At 42.2% G+C, this 13,425-nt stretch overlaps 1 protein-coding gene and 1 pseudogene across 3 annotated transcripts; both read right to left on the bottom strand.

The window, feature by feature from the left end:
• Positions 1–115: 115 nt before the first annotated feature.
• On the bottom strand, positions 116–1,723 carry LOC145910846 (cytochrome P450 4F4 pseudogene; annotated as a pseudogene).
• Positions 1,724–2,588: 865 nt separating this feature from the next.
• Positions 2,589–4,664, bottom strand: LOC145911498 (thiopurine S-methyltransferase-like). Of its 3 annotated transcripts, none has more exons than XM_082998869.1 (3): positions 4,535–4,664; positions 3,478–3,858; positions 2,589–3,427 (listed from the first exon to the last, which is right to left on the bottom strand). In XM_082998869.1, exons 2-3 carry the CDS (start codon positions 3,832–3,834, stop codon positions 3,068–3,070), a joined length of 717 nt encoding a protein of 238 aa, XP_082854995.1. In that variant the 5' UTR covers positions 3,835–3,858; positions 4,535–4,664; the 3' UTR covers positions 2,589–3,067. The 3 variants fall into 3 exon arrangements, with proteins under 3 accessions (XP_082854995.1, XP_082854996.1, XP_082854994.1); XM_082998870.1 differs by lacking the exon at positions 4,535–4,664 and adding an exon at positions 4,067–4,376; XM_082998868.1 differs by lacking the exon at positions 4,535–4,664 and adding an exon at positions 4,059–4,375.
• Positions 4,665–13,425: the final 8,761 nt, after the last annotated feature.

Below are 13,425 nucleotides of genomic sequence, written 5' to 3'. Positions count from 1 at the left end.
GTTACTGTGAAGCACGAAACCATAGAATACTAAAACAGTATTCTATGACGAAACCACCAAAAAAGATCTGACACAAATTATACACTGTACATACGTATCTTTATTTCACGAAGCTCTAATTTAAATTTCGAATCTTAATGTAAATTCCATTTTCAGAGCGCAGAACAAGGCGATGAATCATCTTCGGTTTTGGTGTTTCCTCATCCACGTAAAGCTCGAACTTGCGCAATATTGTGGAGATTGTAACTTTTATCTCGTTCATCGCGAAATTCTTCCCTATGCAGTTGCGTGGGCCAGCCGAAAAAGCCACAAATGCCATCGGATGCATCTTGGCCACGTTTTCGGGAGAAAATCGATTGGGGTCGTACTCCTCTGGATTAGCCCACACCCATGGATTGCGGTGCATAGACCAGAGGTTCATCAAAAGGGAGGTATTCGGACCGATGTCCAGTTTTCCATTTGGAGTGTTGGGGTCAATGAAGGTCATCTTTTCGGTCGTGGTTCTTCCAATGGAAAGCACAGGCGTGTGAATTCTCATACTCTCTTTGATACACATGGTGAGATATTCCAATTTGCTCAGGTCGCTAAACTCGAGGTGCCTTCTGTCGCCCATGACAGACCTAATCTCGTCACGACATTTTTTCTGGTGATCTGGATGACGCGCTATGTTGTACAAGATCCACGAGATGGCGCTCGATGTCGTGTCGTGTCCCTCGAACAAGAATGTGTCAACTTCATCTCTAATTTCGGCGTCGTTCAGACCTTTTCCTTCATCGTCCTTTGAACGAAGAAGAATGTCAATAAAGTCCAGGCGTTTTCGTTTCCTAATACCCGATTCACATTCCTCGCTGTCTCCTTCGTTCAAAACGCCATCCTCCCTTTGCTTCGTCAAAGTTTCCCTTCGTTCTTTAATAAGTCTTTCTGCTTCCATGTGCACAAAGTCAATTGCCTTCTGGAACCTTCTGCCTGTGGGGCTCAGACGAAACAACCAATCAACGTGAAACTCCAGCCGGTGAAAACGTTCTACAATTATGTCGGTAATGTCGTGGACAGCGAGGACGTATTTGTTATCTGAATCCATCTGACAATTGGTGTCCGCAGACATTGCGCACTGAAGCATGACATCCAACGTCATTCGTGTGACGTCAGAACAAACGTCGAACATATCATTTTCGCAACGTTTGGACCACTTATCAACCAAAACAGAGACACTTTGCTCGTACACCTTTATGTAGGACTTCAGGATATCGAAATGAAACGCATGCGTTAAAAGCCTACGATGTCGTTTCCACTTTTCTCCTGATGATGTTAGCAAGCCGTCGCCGATCCAGGGTCTCAAAAACCGATACATGAAGTCGTTTTTTGGAGTAAAACTTTGAAGTGCTGTCGCGAGAGTTTGAGGGCTGTTTGGTTCAACAAAAACTTTGAGGAATCCCATCCAGGTTACCGTCATTCCACGAAATTTGGTGACGTACGACATTCGGGTATTCATGCCTCGCTCATCCGGCGAAAACATGGCCAAATGGCCTAAAATCGGATGTCTGGGCGGCGTCCAAGCCCGAGAGGAGATTTCCACATTCTCTCGGTAAATCTTAAAGGCAGAGTAAACTAACCCGGCTAGGATGTACGTTGGAACAACAAGTAACAAGATATCGGCCGCTAAAAGAGTTGAAATGTATCCCGACCCACTGTTAAACATTGAAAACAGCCAGTCGACGATCATTGCTAGTGATTTACAAACCTGAACAAAAAATCAAGCTAAATTGTTAAAAAAATATACAAGAAAAACTAACCACCGAGACACATGAATCACACTAGAAAGTATTGTGCCAGTTTAAAGCTCGCGTTGTGCCCGTAATGTCGCAATGTATGCATGGTAACCTCTTGTTGTGCGTACATATAATGCCCTTTAGGATGCAATCGTGCACTATGACGACTATCACGTCGTAGGGAAACCAATGACATACTGCCCTTTTAGATATATTTGCGTACTATTTACACAACACGACAATTAATTCGAAACAATAACAATCACTTAATTGAAGAGTTTACAACGCGTACATTTCAATATAGGTTGCCTTGTGGTATTGTCTTTAGTCATTCGTCTACTAGTCGAACTTCTCATTTTTAGATATATACTCGAGCAGTCTATAAACATTCGGGACCAGGCATGGGTTCACAAAGGCAACTTCGAGTTGTGGTACTATTTCTGATTTCCTGTCAACAATTTGCGAGAGGACATTCAAGTTACGTCGACGTAGCAATATGGCAAAACAATGCAGCAAAAAGATGCTGCAACATGAAAAATGCCACGTGTGGCTTAGCAACAGGTTATTTTTGCTCCTCCAATACCTTCCAATTCCTACGTTAGCAGACAAAAACCACTACAGCACATTCGCCAAAGTGTGCTGGATAAGTTGCTTGTGATCAGGGTAATCATTAACTTGACAACAGCAGTTTGAACAGGCCTAAACGTTATGCTTGCACTTTACAAAAAGTCGCAGTAAAGCAACAACGCTCATGTATGCCAACCAGCAGTAAGCATTGTCCCCTCGGGACGTTTTTTCGCCATTGATTGAATCCCGCCTGTTTATTTTCGTCACGCATCACTGATTCAAGAAACATGTCCAGTTCTACATTGCCCAAAACGAAGTATGATATTTTCAACAGAGTTCGCTGATACGTTTTAAGTTAGGAAATTGTATTGGACATCATCAGTGAACAATGAGGGTTACACACCGCACAGTTACATGCGAAACATGCAATGACAATTGAACGTGAAGAGTTAATAAAATATCGCTGAAATATTAGGTTAAGAACAAACGAAATACAAAATATATACACTCCTGATAGTTGACCACATACTAAAATCAGACATTTTTTGCTGGATATTGTATCACAGTAACATATTAGAGTTGCGTAAAACAGTTTTCTTTCTAACAGAAATCGCAATGTTCGCTCTAATAGAAATCAAAGCAATTAGGTAGAATATTTGACGCAGATAAGTTACCATGTTCTTTGTTGGCTATAGTCTAATGTAATGTTTACAATCTGTTACACACAATCACTATTCTTTCAAACGCAACAAAACTATGCGCTCGACATAATCAGCAAACGGTGCCTCATCTATCTGTTTCCATGTCATAGCGTCACCGAACGTCTCCTTGATAATTTCATCCGTTATTGTATAGGGAGGTCCTTTCCACGTGCGAAGATCCTTGAAATTCACGACGCTAAGAATGTAGTTGGCGTCGGGTTTCATTAAAGCGGCCACTGCACGGGCATAGGTTTTGCGTTCCGAAATGGCCGCCGACTGAAATGATCCAGTGTCCCAAATTGCGTCGAACTTCCCCCCGCACAAATCGGGCGTTAGTTTGTAGAAGTTGCCGGCGAACAGACCAAGCTCAGTGTTTTTGGCTTTGTAAACCTGAAAAAATTAATTTCAGTCGGTATTCAAAGGAATTTATAGACGTTCACCTTAAATTCCCCAGCCTCAGTTTCCTCGTAATCGAATTTATGCTCTTTCATGAATCCCTCAAGGGCAAAGCGGGAGCAATCATTGCCCACTACCACCTGGCCCTCCTCACTTAGCCATTTTAAGTCCAATGAATTGCCGCAAAACGTCAGGAAAACCCGTTTGCTCTCTCCCTCTCCGAAGCAAAGCTTCCGATGCTTCATCAGCATTTTGCTCACAGCTGGAGCGTACGGATCATCTTCTGCTGCTTCTTCCCCGTGGTGGTGGTGCTCACTATCAATATTTTCTTCATCAGGACGTTCCCCTGTCTTTCTCCACCACTCATCCCATTCGTCCAATGTCCATTCGCGGTCTGTCATAGTTATCTAAAGCTGAGTGGTTATCTGAAAGGAAAAGGAGAAATGCAATGTTAGTGCAATATCTGCTTTTACGGCACTGAGCCAAGTTTGCGTAAGCGGTCTAGAGAATAGGCTGCGGCGCGTTTAAAATTACAAACTAAATTAACCAATAGGTAATATCAGATCAGCAACACATGTTTCAAACAAACCATAGTTTTATCACCTGCAGAAGCAACAAACTGTACCTGTGTACCTGTTCAACATTCATGAGCATTACCAAGTAACAAAATTTCTGCACGGCTAGCTTCAATTCGACGCAAGTTTCATCAATGCGTGCAACTCTCTAATCGCGTGTACTGTATAAACTATTCATGGCCTGCGGTAAAATGTCGACAGAGCCACAGTGCTGTCTTACACTTGTATAGTGTTTTTTTTTTCAGTAAAAATCTCCCAAATGCCTTAAGTCCAGCCTGCATTAAGCATACCAAAAAGTTTTTAGTTAACGATGCGCTATTATAGCATGGATTGTTTGCATTAAAACGACTCGCAACAAATTTACAGAGCAACACAGCTTCAAACTGCAAGCTGACAGGACAGCCAAGCTTACAGGATCATTCAAGCGTAACAGAGCGAAACACTAGAAAAAGGGGAAATGTATTAACTACAACTACAGTACCAGCAGCTAGTCGATGACTTCCATACAAAAAGAACGTATACATACATTTTATTTTGACCTGAAAGAATGATGCCGTAGAAATCTTGCGACCTCTGACCGTTTCAAAGTGTTTTCGCGATTTGTTATTAAACAAGTACAGACGACCAACTCAGGAAACGAGAACGTGACATGAAAAGTTGCCAACCTGCTGCAAAAATGATGTAAGGCAACATAGAAATAGTATTTACTTATTTTTAAAGCAAAAATTTGACCATGTCCAACGCGTTTTACTTGTTCCCTGACCTGACTATCTCATGTTACTATTTTTTGTGCTAAGTATCGCCAGAGATAACAACAATGTTTTTTCGTACAAAACAACTTCAAACATTCGTGCCCATAGGTCTATTGAAAGCGGTCGATCCATAAAAAACACGCAAATGTAACGTCTTTAGTTTGTTTGCGCATGCCACAAATAACTTCAATCCAGTCTGAATGATGTTCGGTTTCAACTATTTGTTTTTCCCATGTTATACCTTTTGTACAAAAGCAACACATCTCCACTGCGGACCTAAGATTTTTTGTGCGGTTATGTGTAATGCATGGATTTTATTCTGCATTGGTGCCGGAAGAAGCTTTTGATTTGTTATAGAATCAGGTTGCGTGGTATTTTTATGGCAAAGGTATAGTTTTTAGTTATGTTTGCAATTGTTTTTAGCGAGTTTTCATGCCAAAATGTATTGAAGAAACAAAATATTTTATTTGGTGATAAAACGGACAGTCATTTTCATCCTTTTTAACATTTTTCTAATTAGATTTAACTAAAAACAGTCGACATTCAGCATCTGGCTTCATCCCACATTTAGAACACCACTCGAAATTCTGTCGCAGGTTGGTCGTCACGGAAACGGCCTTGGAAAATGGGATCAAACATTACTGTTGATTTACTCAGCAGGGAACATGTATTTGAAGAGCCGTATCAAATTGTCTGCATTCCATTCCAGTGGAGTGTTTTGAATAAAGCTGGGTTAATGCGCTAGTTTTCCTTTCATGGTTGCACTTCGGATGCGATTTTTAACGATGTCAAATCCGCTGTAGCACCCCCTTTGAGAATTGAAGAGCTCGACCCGGGCCCCGAAACACTTTATTCTCGTCTGCACGAGCGCTGCAACAAAAGCTCGAAGTGCCCTTGTCCACATTCCGGCCGCCCCATGTAACAAGGTAAATTTTCAGGCGCAATGTCAAGCTGTTTCAGTGCGGGTTGGTTGAGACATTTCAGCTTACAGTGAAACAAGGTATTTGTTCGAGGCAGCCCAGCGAAACTTGAATGGTCTATCAATGGTTGTCAAAATTATCAGGTACCGAGCCTTTGCCTGTGTTTGCCTTCGTTCCTTTCGAGTGCTATGTCAACGATTTGGGCCTTATATTTTTTCTGAACGGCTTTGTTTTAGAACAGACGGTGAGTATTTTCATCAGACAACAGGCTGTCTTTGGACGTTCAACATAGTTTTCTGGAAAAAATCGTTTAGATGGTAACTTTTGCAACTCCGTACGGAATACGTTTCCATTTATATTATTAGGATTGTGTAAGAGACTATTTAAGGCTTACTCTTTGGAGCAAGCTGACAGATAGTTCATGCGTGCAATGCAAGCAAAACAATGGTTTACTTCGAAAGGTGTCAGCAGTCTTGATATACGGTTACAAATTGCTGTCGGCAGTGCAGCCACGCGAAAAAGGGCGCTTGAAACGAAAGCGCGCGATTGCCCCACGCACAGGCCCAGAGGAAACGCGCATGCAATTCGAATTGTTCCTGCTGTTGGACGCCTGGCATGCAGTTGCAGGGTTGTGGTTTCCAGTATTGAATGCCTAACAATTGAACAAACAAATTGGTGGTGATGTAACAACCAAAGGAGTTAGTGTAGAATCAGCCCTTTTGTTAGGAGTCGTTGTGAGCGACAAGCAATTAGCAAGCAAGAGAATATATGATACAAGTGTTAGTTTTTGGTGATCATTGCATATAAAGCTATTTAGAATAGCAGTTTTGGTGTGTTAGCTTGCAGCTTTGTGTATGGAGTGTGGAACGTTGGAATATTGGCGCGATTTAAACTGTTGTTTTGTTATCTCTTTGTTGATACTGTTGTGGTGAGCGTTCTTTCAAAACCGGTGGCTTGGTATTATGTGCAACAAAGACAGGGAGAGACTGTTTGTTTCCATTCAGTACAAGTCCATCATTGTAAGTCTAAGTTATTTTAAAACTCATATTTTTTATGTAATAGCAAACATCATAATTACAGCTTACGGTAGCTTTGCGGTTTCCGTGGCCAAAAACCCAGCAATCGGTCCTAGGTAATCTGTTGGGTTGCAAAGCAAACGACTACGTTCGTAGTTTACGTGAAAGTTCTCAGGCACCAGCGCTTATGGCGTTGCCATCAGATAACGACTCGCGCTCCGCTGATCTTGATAAATGGCATTCGTTCATTTCGCGTGTCCGCTGTTGGTGGCACATTTTGCTTGCCGCGCGTAGTGCCACAGGAGAGCTGCTAGTGTTTTGAGACAATTTTAAGCCAAATGTGGGCCACAAAGGTATAGATTTCAAATTAGACGTGTAAATCATGGTATGTTTATTTACATAATTGGCTGCAATTGTACTGTTTTAAAGTTTTGCTTTTAAATCGGACGTTTGTAGTACAATGGTGTTGCTGCAATTTGTCCATTAGCCTTTACAACGAGTCCAGTCTGCGAAGAACGATAAAAGAGCGCTCAACATCAAAATGGGATTATAATTGCAGAATCACGCGCAATTACAAGTCGACATGGTAAACTTGTACATAGCACAAACACGACGGCTCGGTGTAAAGCCGAATAGCGGAACGTTACGTTCGCCCACACATGTAACATTTGATGTACAGGATCAAGAAAAGACATATGGCTTTTTGGGTACAGACACGTAAAACATCAGGGAAGACGTCAGTCATCGTCGGATAATGGTCTTTTCGGAATGGAAGTTGTCACTCGAAAGCTAGAATTAGTCTATGAGATTTATTTTTGGTTCGCGACCTGTCGGACGCTTCATTTAAACTGTTATAAAGCGGTTGATTTGGGCAGATGAACAATATTGAGGTAAATAATTTTTGCAATGCACAAAGCTGCAGTTAATTAGGTTTGTAGTTTATTGCTGTCAGATGTGCGCATGCTATTGCAGAATTGGTTAACATTTGATGTATTTTGCTTTAAACTTGGCATTCTTAGAAAAAAGGTTACATTACCAACGTTTTCGGGTCCTGATTTTGACGCTTGACATGAAGGGCCACATGGATGCCACTGTGCGTTTTGCTTGCCCGTCACCGCCGATTATCTCAAGCTGAACGTAAGCTGACCAGTCAGTATATCAGATTAGGGCCGTTTGTCGTGCACTGAGCAGAAACCTGTGATCGTCAGTGCGGCACCGATCTTGTTTTGTTGCGAATCATGCCCCAATTTCGCGGCTATTGTATTCTTAAATGTGCCGATACACCCAGTGAGCTTTGTATTGGATTGCTGTAATGTCAACTATTTCGTTGGAGTAGTTAAGGCTGTTATAAGGTGAGGGCATAATATGGATTGTAATTGCGGGTCAGTAAGCAGTCGGTACAAAGTTACAAAAAATTAAGTGTGCTCAACATCGGTAAACGCCAGAACTACAGAGTGTTTCTTGCCCTTTTCCGCTAGTCGAGACCGAGGCTAGTTCAGTTCTCAGCAAAACGAGTTAAAGCAATCTCCCCCTACATGTAACGGAACATGCCAACTAGGCATCCTGCTGCAGAAATATCAGCGATGCTGTCTGTTCCAGAGCTCTTGTTGCCAAAAAACTGAAACAATAACATGCCCTTGTTTTCAGTATTGCGCGAAATACGTGGCGGGACATAGCAGCTGGCGGAAGTGTTTTAATTTTAACGGTATTGTAAGTTGAACTGTGTTTTGTGTGCCAGTAGTTGCAATTCGCCGAACTTTGACCTCACAGGATTAGGGGGGCGGTTCAACAATGTATTTCAGCCTTGCAGTTGTCGTAGAAAAAGGTTCCTACAACCTTCAAACAGCTTTGGTGCCCATCTCCCTTATGAATATTTTAAATAGCTTGCAAGCGCAAGATAATTTACCGAGTAGACGACCCCCTTGACGTTGAATGATGATAAACTCGCTTCGCCGTTACCTGTTCAACCCGAGCATGCTGACATAGGGTCGGTGACTCATACCAGCGCCCACGCACTTCTGAATTTTTGTTTGAGTATATACCGCTTTCCAAGGTCAATATGTTGAATGGTTCGTTTTAATTTGGATATGTTTTAAACATTGAGTGTAACCTGCCAAGACTTGCTTCGTGCGTACAAATATTTCTGACAGTCACAGAGCTGTAGAAACGAACAAAACATGCAGATTAGACGGAAGGAGTTTTAAGCGTAATTGTACGCTTCACGTGGATAAGCTGCCACAGTGAGTTTGCTTAAACCGCGCTTGTAAGTTACAAAAATTTAGCGGAACCCAAGAGCTCCTAAGTAATCGGCCTTGATGCGCGTTAACATCAAATCCCCGCGGGCCCTGTCGAAAAGTTGAAAACTCCATATTGGCAAGGGCCTAAAGGCAAAGCTTACGGTGATGTTCAAGTGCGGTTTCCATGGTCACAATTGGCCCCAAACATACTTCCGCGCCCTTTCGCCCTCGCCACGACAAGCGGCGCGTAGCAATTTTACGTCCGAGCCCAGGGCAGCAATCAGGGCGACCTTGCAAGGTGCACAAGACCGCAATTAAAGGGATTAAGGAGTTTTGCGAGAAAAAGGTAAGAAGAGCCTTTCCCGCTGATCGTAATTGTTGCGTTGAGCCTTTTACTTTCACCTGCAGTGCTTCTCGGGGTGTCACTATGTTTCCCGAGAAAAGGAGAAGGGCTAGTAGGGCGGATTGTAGTGTTATTGACAAAAGATGTTCAAGAATATACGTAGTTTAGGAGAATGCTGCATAACCATGCCTACTGTTGTTTGTAGTTTTATGAGCTTTTCTTCACTCGTTTGGGTCCGTACGACTTCCCAGTTCACCTATTCGAAGCATACCACGTTACATGGTTATGAGCGTGGTAGGACTGAACCTCGTGACATACAAGCCTTGAAAATACACGAAAGTCGACGACATTGTATTTGTCCCTGTTGAACAATATGAGCATCTACAGATAATGTTACTGTATAGTTGCACGAAATTTAAGTCTGTACGAAATTTAAGTTTAGTTTTCTTCGGGATATCATGTAATCTGCTTACTATCTTACGGTTAGCCTTCTTACAAATTCGTAATAGGATTTAGCAGCTTGAGGTTCGTTGCATACAACAATTGCCCTATTCAATGGTACGGCGATAACATGTGTTTGGTCTTGTTCATCCCCGTCGGTAGGAAAGTTATGTGAAGGTGACATAATTTGTCAGGTAAGGCGGATATGCGTTTCCTGATCAGCACACTTGATCTGTGCATGGTGTTATGTTTCATATCACACAATAAGATCACACATATTTTTGTTGCTGTGCAGTTACTTTCGTTCTATATGGGAAAATTAGAGAAAATTTGTGTAATATTTTCGAAATTTCCTTCATAGCCAATAGTTTGTTTGCCACAAACTGATATCTGCACAACAGACGATGACTAATTACCGCATCATAATCGTATAGTTTTCCGCCGGAACTTGTGTGAAGTAGAGCCGACTTTTTCATTTTGTCATATTTGTTCAGAAAGAGTATGTTGATATCAAATTTTGTGTTACTGTCCCCAGTTATGGTCTTGTTGTGATGATGCAGTAGTTTTTTTAAAAATAAGGATTAAGTTGCGGACCAACATATTTTCTTAATTTATTTGTTCTTCATGTTGCTTTTGGCTCGTAAACTTGTACTTGCATAGAGTAGCATCTGTTCTGTAGGTTGTCGTTATTTTTATTCAGCCATAGAGCTTTTTTTTGTGCTTAACATTCAAGTAAAGTTTTGTAGTTTCCTATCATTGTGTACAGCCTGAACATGGCCCTCGAAAAATAATCCTTAAAAGCCTTTTTTCAATTAGGCTGACATTATTGGCTTCAGTCTACAAAGTAGCAGGTTCGCTTTCCAATATATACTATAATAAAGCTTGTTTTAAAACCGCAAATCCCGCGGGCATGAGACCAAAATGATCCTGAGAGCTTGTGTCAGACCATGTAGGGGGAGCGATCAAAGGTGGCGGTGCGTAAAAGCCCTTGCAGCCTTTCAATAACCGCCGAACAGCGCGTATATGAAAGTCAAATTAATTCCTTCCGTTGCGGCACATTTAGCGGCCCTAGCTTCTACCATTGCGGACGAGAGGTTCCCTGGAGATTCGGATCCGACCTTTCCCACGACCGTGCGTTATAGGTTAATTTACCTCCTTTAGTTGACTGTTGAACATATACCAGAGATAGACTGAAGCAGTGTTAGTCAAGGCAATCAAACTACCAGTATTACATTTTTAAAATCTTAGTTTTTGTCAAAGTTGTGAAGTTATGAAACATACACCTTCCATATAAATATCAGCGCATTTTGAATATAAACCCCACGAGATCAATATTATCTGCGCTTTTCGTTTGATTTTATTTATAAGTGATTTATTTACGTATGCATGGCCTGAAATGGTGCAAGTGGGCATTTTCGGTGTTGATTTAATGTGTTTGGTTTGTTTATTTGGTATGTCTGTTGCTAATACTCTAGAAACTCCTTTCCCGAACACCAGTGCAATGTTTAACCCACGAAGGAACAAACATGCCACCATGCCGCTGTGTGCACGTCCCTGCAGTCAAAGTCCACAAGCCGGGATTTAAACTGTTATTCAATCGGGAAAATGCAGGTGCTTGTCGGAGGCATGTTACGGTTTACGACGGAACGCAAATGGAGACAGAACCTTCCAATCACCAGGGCAGTTCCGTGGTGCTGGGTTACTCTCTTTGCTCGGGTTGCTCTGTTTTTTTGTGGTTCCACTTACAATGTATTTATTTATAGCAGTTATTTTTTATAGACGTGATGTTTGATATGGTCTCAGTTCAAAGGTGTTTGCAGGAGAAAAAAGTTGGCGTGTTGGCGCTGTCGTGTTGACAAATACGTTTTTAGTATTGTTGGAATCTCGGCCTAAAGGCTATTGGGAAGGTAGCACAGTTTTATGGACAGTTATTTAGTCTTTGAACAACGCAGATATGATGCGTTGCAACGCAGAAAGAAATGTGGAAATGTATGAATTAGACGGTTTGGCCAACATAATTCGGTTAGTGTAGACTTTTTTAACCCAAGTTTTAAAGCTCTGCTTTGATGTTGTGACCATTCTTAAAAGCAAGTCAGATTTGAAAAGATTGTCTGCTTATCCTGGCATTTACCATATTGTGTGGCAAATAGAAGGCTTTGCAGCCTGCAAAGTATCGGGGGATATCCTTTTTATTCGTTTACGGCAGCCGTCAAGCAATCAAGTGTTTCCTAATCGAGACAACACAGTGGCGGAAGACGATGTTCGCAAAGGTCAGCCGCCACATTTTCTTTTCTGGGCAACGTGGACCACACGTTGGTTGTATGAAGGCTTATGATTTATGTGCTTCGGTCAAGGTCGAAATGATCGAATCAAAACGGCAGAACGGCGAAATTGATGTTTTGCCTCCGAGCCACTGCGCCAGTTCGGCGAATTTGCCGTTCGCACGTCAGTAATCGCCCTCTGTTCCGTCACAATGCATGATTCACAGCCGATTTCGTCTGAAACTAAGAATTACAAAGGTCGGTTGTACGTGAAACGATCTTTTTTTTACCAGAGGTGTGGTAGTCATTAAAAAAAGTTCTTGTAGAAAAACAAAACAAAAATTTTTGGGTTTTAGATGCAAAGATGGACTCGATACAAACATTTTTTTATTAAAGTTGGCTCTCTTTTCACGGTCGCCCTCTTGTTGCACACAAACCTATTCTCAAAAGTGGTCTAAATATTTGTTTTAAACCCAAGTAGTCCTATGGGGAAACGAGGTTCAACAATCTACGCTCAGCGCGGATGTTACGCCTTTGCGTAAACAAGAAGCGTCCGCGAGACAAAAGGTCTCTTATTTTAGGCAAATACGCGATCAACGAGTTCTACAGTTTGTTGCCCGGAGCGTACAAATGGCTTGAGAGAAGAATTTAAGCCTAGTTTGAAAATGTCACGCGCACGCAAAACACCGGGTACCGCGCGTTGCGTCAAAGATGCCGTTTACGTCTGACGTCAAAAGCACGCATCTTGGCCCACGCATTTGGTGCGTAAGCCGACTTAAAATAAAATCCACACAATCGGAGAAAGGGTAAAGATTTGCGTCAATGCGTGTACCACGCAATGTCCGGTGCGTAACTTGAAAACGAGAAAAGCAAGCCATTCATCAGCGTCTCTGGGCGCGGATATTTTCGGCCAGCTATTCAGCGCATGTTGGATCCCCGTTTCGGAGAAATGCTTTCGCTTCGATGTATGTGGCCCAGCGGCGTGTTTGCAGTTCGTGGTGAAAAAAAAAGATGCGTGCCATATAGTCGAAATGTTGCTCGATCATTTGATCAGGACAGTCAGGCAGGACAAAAAGACATACAGCCCATACTAATAGAAAAAAAATAAAAAAGATGACGTTGTGGAATAAAGTCATAGGTCACTGCTTAAAACTTAATGGTAAAATCGCCAAACGAAGAAACGAGTTTTTGGTGATCGAAATCAGTGTGAGCGTTTGCACGTCGCGTTTCTTCGGACTTTCCCTTGCCAGTCAAAAAAAGGCTCAAGCTCGTCCAAGAGGAAGCATGTTTCGTTCGACATGTGATGGCAGCATATACGTGGGGCCAACAGGCCGAAATCCATAGAAACCAGAATCGTGACACTTGCAACGTAGCTTGGTCCTACTGGGCTTGTACGCAGTCTCAACTGGTTAAAGCATAGCTGGGGAGCGAACACGATAAGCTATCG

This window comes from Ascidia mentula, chromosome 8 (genome assembly GCF_947561715.1).
Source record: "Ascidia mentula chromosome 8, kaAscMent1.1, whole genome shotgun sequence".
NCBI lineage: Eukaryota > Metazoa > Chordata > Ascidiacea > Phlebobranchia > Ascidiidae > Ascidia > Ascidia mentula.
Note: the sequence above shows the minus strand (reverse complement) of the source record. Positions and strands in the feature narration are given on the sequence as shown.